This window comes from Saccopteryx bilineata, chromosome 4 (genome assembly GCF_036850765.1).
Source record: "Saccopteryx bilineata isolate mSacBil1 chromosome 4, mSacBil1_pri_phased_curated, whole genome shotgun sequence".
NCBI lineage: Eukaryota > Metazoa > Chordata > Mammalia > Chiroptera > Emballonuridae > Saccopteryx > Saccopteryx bilineata.
Genome location: NC_089493.1, coordinates 69,054,217 through 69,067,160, shown reverse-complemented (window position 1 = coordinate 69,067,160; position 12,944 = coordinate 69,054,217). Strand labels below are relative to the sequence as shown.

General features: G+C 38.2%; 1 protein-coding gene and 1 pseudogene across 3 annotated transcripts in view; both read right to left on the bottom strand.

The window, feature by feature from the left end:
- The window catches only part of DMXL2 (Dmx like 2), a 196,917-nt gene that overhangs the window by 90,983 nt on the left and 92,990 nt on the right, over positions 1 to 12,944 (bottom strand). For all 3 annotated transcript variants that reach the window (XM_066276368.1, XM_066276370.1, XM_066276371.1), the window contains exon 7: positions 1,832 to 2,010. In XM_066276368.1, coding sequence (XP_066132465.1) covers positions 1,832 to 2,010 — 179 coding nt within the window. The remainder of the gene's footprint in view (positions 1 to 1,831; positions 2,011 to 12,944) is intronic.
- On the bottom strand, positions 8,293 to 8,370 carry LOC136336848 (small nucleolar RNA U3; annotated as a pseudogene).

The window sequence follows — 12,944 nt, the reverse complement described above, 5'->3', positions numbered from 1 at the left end:
TTTCAAATTACAGAAAGACCATAATAAAAGATTATTAAAAGTAGTTAAACTCCGCCCTGGGTGGTTGGCTCAGCGGTAGAGCATCAGCCCAGCATGTGGATGTCCTGGGTTTGATTCCTAGTCAGGGCACACAGAAGAAGCAACCATCTGCTTCTTCACTCCTCCCCCACCCCACCACAATCTCTCTCTCTCTCTCTTCCCTTCCCTTCAAGCCATGGCTCAAAGTTCAAGCGAAGTTGGCCCCGGGGGCCTAGGATGGCTCCATAGCCTCGCCTCAGGTGCTGAAATAGCTCAGTTGCTGAGCAATGGAGCAGCGGCCCAGACAGGTAGAGCATGCCTGGTAGGGGGCTTGCTGGGTGGGTCCAAGCTGGGGCACAGGCAAGAGTTTGTCTCTGCCTCCCAGCCTCTCAATAAAAATTTTAAAAAGTAATTAAACTCTATGGTTTAGGGTAGTAGTTGCATCATTTACATCATCCTTATAATCTAGATGATTACAAATAAACAAACGGACATCTTGAGAATATAATTTCAAACTATAAATCAATTTCAATTAAGTTAAAATAAGCAAAAATGTCACAGCATCAACCAGCTGACATGACTTAACTCCTGGTCATGAAAGAACAAAAAAATTCTTCCTTTTAAAAAACATTTACAGAGCATTGGCCCGACGTATGGACATCCCAGGTTCAATTCCCAGTCAGGGCACACAGGAAAAGTGACCATCCATTTCTCTCCCTTTCCCTCTCCCCCTTCTTTCCCTCTTCCCCTCCCACAACCAGTGGCTCCATTAGTTCCAGCATCAGTCCAGGCACTGAGGATAGCTCAACTGGTCCCAGTGCCAGCCTCAAGCACTAAAAATAGCTCAGCTGACTTGAGCATCGCCTCAGACCAGGTTGCTAGGTGGATTCCAGTCGGGGCACCTGCAGGAGTGTCTCACTATCTCCCCTCTCACACTTAAAAAAAAAAAGTTTACATAGAATTTGAGTCAGTCAAAAGTAAAAGTATTTTTTATGTTTTCGATAGATGCTAATAACAATAAACCTTTTATTTAGATGCTAAAAATGCAAAAATTTCCCGTGTTACCATTGACTGAGCACTTCTATAATATGTGCTGTATTTTCCATCAGTTGTAAACAGTTCTCAGATATATTTAACAAATGAAATAACCCTCCCCCAAGAAAGAATACAGAGTTCTAAGCAAGCTTTTATAGAATTGTATATATGATACAGAAATCATTTGTATGAGCTGTTTTGTAGTTTATTTAATCTTCTAAATATTTTCAAAAGATGCTGCAACAATGAGGAAAAACTTATAACAATAAATCTTTTGAGAAGGTTCTGTTTATAGCCCTATGAAAAACTTGTCCATTTTACACACTGTATGACAAGCTTTCCCACCATGTGTATTACTCACGATTTATTTGTTTTATTTCCCCTCAATGTGTGCTTTCCTGTTACTTGCAAACATTTCCTTCCTAAAATCTTCAGCTACTGCTGCTACTATTAACAATACCAGCTAATGCTGCCGGAGTACATCCTATGCACAAAGGCCTGTACTTAGTGTTCAGGTGCACTAACACGTTTTAGTCTCACAACTCCCTGAGGTAAGTGCTATTACTACCCTCATTCTCCAGAGAGAAAAACTGAGGCAGAGAGAACTTCAAACATTTAGTCAAAAGTTTATGAGGCTAGCAATGAGAGCAGCAGGATCTGAATCCAGGCAGTTGCTCTTAATTGCCACCATGTCAATTCAGTAGAAGAAACTTTGTTTTCATTATTTGTATAAACATGTAAGTATACAAACTGAAGTCTTAGGATACATTTCTCTAACCTGGGCATATACTTGCTCGTTTTACGCCATGAAAAACCTGTCACGGTTCGAGGATGTGCCAAGTAAACAAAGGAAAACTGGGCAGACACTTCTCTCCTTTTCCTCTCGTGATCTTCCTGAGGTATGATTGAGGACTTCCATCCAGTCATAGGGTACCAGACTTTCAAAAGACAATCGTCCTGCAGAAATATACAGGTCAGTATAAATTAATTAGTACATACACAATTCAGTATTTAAGTGGTTTGAAGAGGCTTTAAAAATTAAGGTATATATAAAAATACTAATGTGTGATCTATATATATGCACTACTACAAAACTAATGTGTACTATAGGTATATAGTACAAAACCAAATCTAAAATGATATTTATTATTCTAAAGAATACTACTCTTGAAAAATACATGGACTATTTGCTCAGTATCAATCTCCTCTGCATAATGGTGGCTTTCAAGTAGAGGCCAAAGCCAAATTCCACCATTTAAATATGCATGGGTAACTATAGAGGAAAGATTCTGAAACCAGATGCTAATCCCTTGGATAAGATAAATAAGAAAGATGCCACATTATCAGTCACTGTTACCATCCTTTCCTTTTTAAAGAGATCTGTAAAGGGGAAACAAACCCCTTTCAAGGATGAATTGTTTCTTACTCTAAGTCAGGAATCAGCACACTTTTCCTGTAAAGAGCCAGAGTAAGCTGGCCTTTGTGGACCACGCAGCCTGACACAAATTCTTTGTGATTTGTCTTACAACCCTTTAAAAATGCAAAGCCATTCTTAGTTCATGGGACATAGTTTTCTGATCTTTACTCTAAATGATGAGAAGGCATTTAGGCAGTTGTCAGGAATCACCTCTATGCCCACTTAAGTATTTAGAGGTATAACAATAGGCACTGACTTAATCATTTTTACTTAGTGTAACAATTTTGTCAGAGGCCTATATAACTGAACCTTATTTAACAGACACTATCATCTACTCTACTTTATAGTGCTTTATCCTCAGTGGTAAAAAGTGCCTTAAGGAAAATAATAAAATGTTATCATTTAAGCAAAAATATCCATCTCTAAGAAACAATGAAATTACATAGTATTCCTGAAAGTATGTATGGGTACAAATATTTTATCTGGACTAGTTAAACACTTCTGTTTTTTCCTCCTTGCTATTCATTCTCAATTTATACTGAGTAATTTATGTTTCCAATAATGTTTCATTTATTTGGATATTTTAATTATATAGTGTCTCCTCAAGTGCTCACTCTGAGACAACAACTTATCAATTAATGTACTAGATGCTTTCCTCCAAATACCTTCTTCACCTTAGCATCATTTTCATCTGACCAAATTTTCTGCACAATCTATGGCAATGGTATTAGACTACATTACCATAAGAACCCTTGAGGTACCTCAGCACCCTCTCCCCAGGAGTCATTAAGTATAGACAGAGAGACTCCACAGGCAGATGGCCCTCTGACACCTTCTCCCATTCCCAGCAGCCTCCCTCTCAAAGGAAGCAGCCCCACTTTCACCTGTTACCGCCTAAAACTTAAAAACCACACAGAAGTCAAGCAAAAGTCATTAACAGGAAGATAGCTAGAAAACTCCCAACTATTTGAAAACTAAACAAAACACTTTTACATTACAAGGGAAATTTTAAAATATATTGAACTGAAAGAAATTTAAAGCAAAGCAAAATTTGGGGCTTGCAGCTACATTAGTACTTAGAAGGAAATGGATAGCTTTAAGTGTTTATGTCAAAAAAAACAAAACACAGTCTTAAATCAATGGTCTAAGCTTCTACCTGAAGCAGCAAGTAAAAGAGCCAAGTGAACCCACAGGAAGTAGATGTAAGGAAGAATGGAAACCAATGAAATAAAATACAAAAAATACAGAGAAATCAACAAATTGAAAAGGTTTTTTTCTCTGAAAATCAATAAAATTGATAATTATCTAGAGTGATCAAAAATATTTACAAAAAAAAGAAACCACAAATTACCATTATCAAGAATGAAAGAGGGAAACATAACTACAGATCCTAAAAATGTTAAAAGAATAATGAGAGAATACTATGTACAATTTTATCCCCATAAATTCAACAATTCAGGTTAAATGGACAAATTCCTTTAAGACGACTCTGAGAACTGACAAAGGAGGAAATACAAAGTCTGAATAGCTCCACATCTATTAAAGATGTTGAATTCACAATTTGAGATCTTCTCATTAAAAAATAAAATGAAATTTGTTTTGTTAAATTGTTTCTACAATTAAACCCTAGACCTAAAAATGGTTTCAGTGATGAATTTTACCAAACATTTAAGGAAAAAACAGCACCAATCCTACCTACAGAAACTGTTTCAGAAAACTGAGGAAAGGGACCCATTGTAGAAGTACAAAACCAGACATAGACATAAGAAAACTTTAAATGAATATCGTGAACATAGATTGAAATGTCTTTAATGAATTATTAGCAAACCTAAGCCAGCAGTAATATACTTCAAAAAATCATTATCAAGTGGAGTTTATTCTAGCAAAGCACTTTAACATTTGAAAAATAAACACTATAATTCACCACATTAACAGAATGAAAAAGAAAACCTATACAATTATCTCAATACAGTTGACCCTTGAACAATATGGGGGTTAAAAGTGCCAACACCCACCTTCACAGACAAAAAAAGTGTATAACATTTTTTAAATTGATTTTAATTTTTTTTTAATTTATTTATTTTTTACAGAGACAGAGAGTGAGTCAGAGAGAGGGCTAGACAGGGACAGAGAGAGATGGAGAGATGAGAAGCATCAATCATTAGTTTTTCATTGCGCGTTGCAACACCTTAGTTGTTCATTGATTGCTTTCTCATATGTGCCTTGACCGTAGGCCTTCAGCAGACCGAGTAATCCCTTGCTGGAGCCAGTGATCTTGGGCTCAAGCTGGTGGGCTTTTGCTCAAACCAGATGAGTCCGTGCTCAAGCTGGCGACCTCGGGGTCTCGAACCTGGGTCCTCTGCATCCCAGTCTGATGCTCTATCCACTGCGCCACCGCCTGGTCAGGCTTAAATTGATTTTAGAGAGACAGCAAGAGGAGAAGTGAGAGAGAGAGAGAGAGAGAGAGACAGAGAGAGAGAGAAAGAGAGAGAGAGAGAGAAACATTCATTTGTTGTTCCACGTAGTTGTGCATTCATTGGCTGCTTCCCATACCTGCCCTGACCAGGATGAAACCTGCAACCTTAGCATTTTTAGACGACACTCTAACCAACTGAACTACCTGGCCAGGGCCCTCTGTATAACTTTTGACTCCCCTAAAACTTCAGTTTTCCTCACTATCCCTGGAGTACTGGTTCTAGGTGCACCTCCTGCAGATTCCCAAATGCAGGTTGAAAATATACAGACTGACCTGTGGTGACCCACTGGACAGGACGTCAACCTGGAGCGCTAAGATCGCTGGTTGGAAACCCTAGGCTTAACTGGTCAAGGCAATATGAGAAGCAACTATGAGTTAATGCTTCCTGCTCCTTCATCCCTCCCTTTCTCTGTGTTTCTCTCTCTAAAATCAATAAATAAAATGTTTTAAAAAGAAAAGAAAATACACAGTTTTCAATCTGTGGTTTGTTGAATCTGTGGATGTGAAACCCTGGGATGCTGAGGGCTGACTGTATATTTATTGGAAAAAATCCACATGTAAGCAAACCCATGCAGTTGAAACCCATTCTGATCAAGGGTCAAATGTATATATAGAAAAAGCACTTGACAAAAGTAAACATTAATTAATGGGAGAAAAAATGTTCTCAGCAAACTAGGAATGAAAAGAAGATTCTCAACTTGTTCAATTGCATCTACAAATTACACATAACTGTGAAAAACTGAATGCTTTTCCCATAAAATCAGGAACAATAGCCTGACCAGGTGGTGGCGCAGTAGATAGAGCATCGGAGTGGGATGTGGAGGACCCAGGTTTGAAACCCCAAGGTCACTGGCTTGAGCAAGGGGTCACTCTGTCTGCTGTAGCCCCCGGGACAAGGCACATGTGAGAAGGCAATAAATAAATAACTAAGGTTCCTCAACAAAGAATTGATGCTTTTCAACTCTCTCCCTTCCTGTTTGTCCCTCTTTCTCTCTGTGTCTCTGTTACAAAAAAAAAAAAAATTGGGAGCAATACAAGGATGTCTGCTCTCACCAGTTCTATTTAACACTGTATTAGAGGTCCTAAAACTTGAAACAAATTGGGTAGGAAGAAAAAATAAAAGGCATTATTAGGAAGAAAGAAGTGAAATTATCTTTATTCATAAAATCCTAAGCAATCTACCAAAAAAAGCTAAAACAAATAACAAGGTCATAAGACTAAAGATCAGGCCCTGGCCGGTTGGCTCAGCGGTAGAGCATCGGCCTGGCATGCAGGAGTCCCGGGTTCGATTCCCAGCCAGGGCACACAGGAGAAGCGCCCATCTGCTTCTCCACCCCTCCCCCTCTCCTTCCTCTCTGCCTCTCTCTTCCCCTCCCACAGCCAAGGCTCCATTGGAGCAAAGATGGCCCGGGCGCTGGGAATGGCTCTGTGGCCTCTGCCTCAGGCGCTAGAATGGCTCTGGATGCAACAGAGCGACGCCCCAGATGGGCAGAACATCGCCCCCTGGTGGGCGTGCCGGGTGGATCCCGGTCGGGCGCATGCGGGAGTCTGTCTGACTGCCTCCCCGTTTCCAGCTTCGGAAAAATGAAAAAAAAAAAGAAAAGACTAAAGATCAAAATTCTAATATAAATTCTATTTCTCTGTGTCAGTAAAAACTGGGAATGTAATTTGTTTAAATTCATTTACATTAGGAAGATAAACTTGATGAGTTACGTACAAGACATGTACAGTGAAAACCAAAAACATTACTAAGAAAAAATATCTAAATAAATATGGATCCAGAGATCAAATGATACTGGTGCCAATTCTTCCCAAATTGATCTATAAAGACTCAATGTAAACATAATAAAAAATCACAGTAGGCTTTCTCACTGAAACTGACAAGTACACTAAAACTTATATGTAAATCAAAGGACCAATACTACCAAAGATAGTTTGGGAAAGAAAAAGAAGAACAAAGTTATAGGACTTAAAGTACCCAATTTCAAAACTTACTATAAAGCTACAGTTACCAAGACAGCATATTATTAGCATAAGGATAAGTATACAGATCAATGAAACCAAACAGAAAGGCCAGAAGAGTTGCACACATATATGGAAAATTGGTTTTCAACAAAGTTGAAGGTTATTCAATGGAGAATGGCACCTTTTCAAAAAATCTCTCTGTAGTATCTTGTTATTCATTTGGAAAAAAAATTTACTTCAAATCAAATACAAAAAAACTACCTCAAAACTATAAAGCTTCTAAAAGAAAGCATAATATAATATTTTTGTGACTGAGGTATACAAAGGTTTCTTAAAACTAGGATACAAAAAGCGCAGACTAATACAAAAAAGTAAAAACTTGAACCTCTTCAAAATTAAATTTATCTGGGCCATGGCCAGGTAGTTGTTGGTTAGAGTGTCATCTTGATATGCCAAGGTTGCAGGTTTGATCCCCAGTCATGGCACGTACAAGAGTCAACCAATAAATGCATAAATAAGTGAAACAACAAATTGATGTTTCTCTCTCTCTCCCTCTTCTTCCTCTCTGTCTAAAATCAATGAATCGATAAAATTTTGTTTAGAAACTTCTGCACCTGACTTATGGTGGCACAATGGATTAAGTGTTGACCTGGAATGCTGAGGTCGCTGGATCAAAACCTAGGCTTGCCCAGTACATACAGTAAAGACACATATGAGAAGCAACTATGAGTTGGTGTTTCCTGCTCCACCCCGCCTTTCTCTTTCTCTCTCTCTCTCTCTAAAAATCAACAAATAAAATCTTAAAAAAAGAAAAATTCTACATGACAAACAAAAAAATTAAAAGGCCAGTCACAGGCTGGAAGAAAACATCTGCAATGCATTGATCTTTCAATTATACAAAATACAAAAAAAAATTCTTACAACCCAATAATAATGACAAAACTAACCCAATCTTTTCTTGGGCAAAAGATGAATGAACATTTTATGAAAGAAATTATATAAATAGCCAATAAGAAGATGCATAGCATCATTCGAAGTCGGGGAACTATAAAACTAAAACTATAAAACGCACTACACAACTATTATTGATAGAATGACCAATGTTAAAAAGGCTGATGATACCAAGTGTTGGCAAGAAAGTAGATCAACTAAAATTATACAGTTGCTAGTGGCATGTAAATGATGTAACTTTAGAAGGGCTTGGCACGTTTTTGTAAAGTACTATATGACCACCAATTTCACTACTACGTTTTTTTATTCATGAGACATGAAAACAAATATCTACACAAAGACTTCCAAGTAAAAATGGTCACAATAGCTTTATTCATTTTAGCCTAAAACACCAAACAATCCAAATGTCCATCAAAAGGTAAATGGGTAAACAGTTGTAATAATCCATATGATGGAATACAACTCAGCAATAACAAACTATAGAAATGATCCCTGAAAGTATAGTCTTACAACTCAGCAATAAAAGAACGACTAATGCACAGAACATAAACGAATCTGAAAAGCATTGCAGTAAGTACAAGAAGCCAAACACAAACGAGTACTTACTATATGATTTCATTTATATAAAACTCTAGCAAAGACTAATCAAATCAGTAATGATAGAAAGCAAAGTAGTTATTATCTGGCACAAAGGGTGAAAGTGAGAGTAAATTGGGAAGAGGTAAAGGGAAACTATCTGAGATCACAGAACTGTCCTATAATATGATACTGGTGGTGATTATGTGGGTCTATAAATTTGTCAAAATTCATTGAACTGTACATTTAAAAATATATTTCATGGCCCTGGCCGGTTGGCTCAGTGGTAGAGCGTCGGCCTGGCATGCAGGAGTTCCGGGTTCGATTCCCGGCCAGGGCACACAGTAGAAGCGCCCATCTGCTTCTCCACCCCTCCCCCTCTCCTTCCTCTCTGTCTCTCTCTTCCCCTCCCGCAGGCAAGGCTCCATTGGAGCAAAGTTGGCCCGGGCGCTGAGGATGGCTCTGTGGCCTCTGCCTCAGGCGCTAGAGTGGCTCTGGTCGCAACAGAGCGATGCCCCAGATGGGCAGAGCATCACCCTCTGGTGGGCGTGCTGGGTGGATCCTGGTCGGGCGCAGGTGGGAGTCTATCTGACTGCCTCCCCGTTTCTGGCTTTGGAAAAATCAAAAAAAAAAAAAGAAAAAGAAAAATACATTTCATGTATGCTGGCCAGTGGTGGCACAGTGGATAGAGCATCAACCTGGAACGCTGAGGTTGCCATTTCAAACCTTGGGCCTGCCGGGTCAAGGCACATATGATAAGCAAGCAATGAACAACTGAAGTGAACCAACTATGTATTGATCTTCTCGCTCGCCACCCCCCTCTCTCCTCCCTCTGTAAATCAATTAATAAATTCTTTTTAAAAATATTTTATATTAATTATACTTCAATAAAGTTAATTATAAAAAGGGAATAGCTCAAGATTAATCTACAAGAATGTACATTTTTAATAGCAATAGAAAAATTGGGACTTTGCTGTTCATTAATAGTTGGTAGAGTTAAATTATAGTACATTCATTCATAATGGAAAATTACATCATCTATAGAATACAAATACATATACTGGCCCTGACCAATTTTCTCAGTGGATAGAGCATCAGCCCTACATATGGATGTCTCGGGTTCGATTCTCAGTCAGGGCACACAGAAGAAGCAACCATCTTGCTTCTCCTCCCTCTCCCCCTTCTCTCCCTCTTCCCATCCCGTCCTGCAGCCAGTGGCTCCATTGGTTACAGCAGTGGTTCTCAAACTTTTTGAAGTCGGGGAGCTTTTAAAATCCTACAAATAATTGTGAGGCGCACTATATACAAATTTCTGAGAAATATGTTATAATAATTAAGTCAAATATTAAAGAAAAAATATAAAGTCCAAGCATGCTTTTATGGTAATTAAATAAAATAAATATGACAAAATTAAATTTATTCTGGCATTAAAAAATATTTTTGTTACATTTTTTGAGTTATGCTTTTTAGAATTTGCAGAAAAGAAGGGTTAAAAATTTTAAAAAGTTATCTTTTTATATATATAAATACATTCTTAGTAAGATTTAGTAAATTCGGCAGGTCCTGGCACGAACGTGTTAAGTTTTTTCATTCTTGTGTTTATGAGAAACATGAGCCTGATGTGTCCTAACGATTTCTTCAATGTTTGGGCATATATTTGTAAAGCAAACTCTCATTTCCTCATCAATACATTGAAGAATTCCTCTCTTTTTACTCTTAATTGAGTGCAGAAATCCCCCACCATACGTATCATCTTAACTTTACACCAAACAAAGGATAGAAGAAACTTGCCTCCAGTCTTTCCAGGGAACATGGGGGGTAGTGTAAACAATCCAGCACCACAGCTTAACAGCCTTTTGCAACCTAATCAGGCAAATGAGGTGAAGGGTTGGGCAGACTGTCAGCTTACAGCCAATTCCCCACACCTCTGTCCCCCAAAAATCTAAACTCCAAAAACTCTGTTGGTTTTTTGGTCCCCAACAGGCACATATTTTTCTGGAATGCCATAGGGCGCACCTGGAAATCTTCAAGGGCACACCAGTGCACCCTGGTGCACATTTTGAGAACCACTGGGTTACAGCATCACCCTGGGAGCCTCAGGTGCTAAAAGTAGCACCTGAGAATTGGCCTTAGGCGGTGGATCCTGGTAGGGCAGATGCGTGAATCTGCTTCACTATCTTCTCTCCTCTCACTTAAAAATAAAAATAAAAATAAATAGAAAGCAAATAAATAGACACAACAATTGATAAATGATATACTAAGTGAAGAAAACAGCTTAAAGAATAAGATCTTACTGCAGTGTGTGTACGTACACACACACACATACCTATCTGGCTTACAAAGGCATCAAAAAGTCTGAAAGACAATAAATTAAACAGAAAACAGTGGCCATTTTTCTATTTGGGGTAGGGCCATTTTCAGTAAAGGATATTCACTTTCACTGTGTTTTTTGTAATAAATACATATTATGTTTTTTGAAAAGTAAAGATATTTTCATTTTAAACAGGGAGAAAGGCTGATAAGCTAATCCTGAAATAACCAAACACAATCTACGAACAAAGAAGCATCCTCAAGAGGAGGGAAAGCTTCTGGGAACATTCTGCAGCTTCCTCCTTTTCTTCCTAACAAAATCACTCTCCCCCCAAATTCTTCCCATTCTAGCCCTTAGGAAACCCTGTTTTTTACTTAAAAGGGTAATCCTCTATTAAAGAAATACATTTTTGGAGCAAACAATACTTTATATCACTTTCAAATTTTAGAAAAAAACAAATGTTACAGAAAGTGTTCAGACATAAACTTTATAAACAGAATTTAAATAAACACCTAGCAAGCAAACTGCTCCCAAAATAATTTTTGACCCAAAGATGTAATCATATATCTTGTAGGGATACTTTAATAGGGTACTTTAATAAATAAAACTTAAAGCCCAAGAAAAATTTAATTCACCATACTTATAAAACATAGAATCTTACCACTGAAAGTGCTCAATGAACTGTAATACTAAAAATCATGCAAGTAATTGGGTTTGAGTCCCACAACATGAACCAAAACCCTATCGTGTGGAGCAGAGGCGGTGGAAATGCCTTCTAGTGGTAGACTGGTTACCATCTGTTTCATCAAGTCAGACAAATGACTTGATTAACAGAAGCAGAACATATAGTGGAGGGGAACATACCAACAGTACAAAGTTAGTTTCTGTTCTTTTTATCAAGAGAATTTTCATTAGAAATAGTATCATATCAAAAACATGAAGAAATAAGCTTTATAAATCCATAACACACTTTATGAACCCCTCAAATCACAGTACTACCCCAGTAAGGCTTTCCTATCTTTCCATAAGAATTATCAAACACTTAGCGCTTAGGAAAAATTGACTATAAGAAACTTGGGTAAACATGACTAGTACAATGAAGAAATATTCTAATCAATTGCTAAGTTTGTGTGCAATAAAAGTTCAAAGAAAGGAGATGAAGTACACAGAATTGCTTTTAAGGCACTTATGATCTATTTGCCTCATTTAAGAGGATGTGCTTTTAGTCATTATTTCTATTTGAACTACAAAAGTATCTTTCAGATTCATTAAAAATAAAAGTTCAAATATTTAGAAAATGTTTAGACAATGAATACTGATCACTTTTCATGAGTAATTGTTTTTAAAGTACCAAGTGACCTTTTTAAAAGACCATGTATCCTAAAATAGTCTCAAAGTCCAGCCAGCTGTGATACACAACTGAGGCAGACATCACACACTGGGGAAGCAAGTGGAAGTCATCAGAAATATGAAGAACATGAAGGAAATTACAGAAAGGGAAGAATCTACAAAATAAACAATACTTTCTATAAGTATTTTAACAGTCCATCAGTCTCATTTAGGGAAGGGTAGGTATCCTGTCATTTGGGTCAATGTACTATTCTTAATTCAACCCAATTACATATATTTCAACATATTTAATAAGAACCAGTAATTACATTACATTTGATCATGTCCAGATACATATTTATTAAAGAGCCAAATTTCACTAAACAAATTTAGTGACTTTCAGATGCATTTCAGAGAAAATCGTTCTATAACATACAAATAGATCATGGTGGACTGCCTGTGCACTGTAGAATGGTCACATGATTCAAACAACCAATAAAGTATTCCCTGAATACAGGCACTGTGGAAACCGCTGGGGAGGTCGGTGAAACAAGGGAATAAACAAAGACAACAAAATATATATTGCGGCCCTGGCCGGTTGGCTCAGCGGTGGAGCGTCGGCCTGGCATGCAGGAGTCCCGAGTTCGATTCCCAGCCAGGGCACACAGGAGAAGCGCCCATCTGCTTCTCCACCCCTCCCCATCTCCTTCCTCTCTGTCTCTCTTCTTCCCCTCCCGCAGCCAAGGCTCCATTGGAGCAAAGATGGCCCGGGCGCTGGGTATGGCTCTGTGGCCTCTGCCTCAGGCGCTGGAGTGGCTCTGGATGCAACAGAGCTACACCCCAGAGGGGCAGAACATCACCCCCTG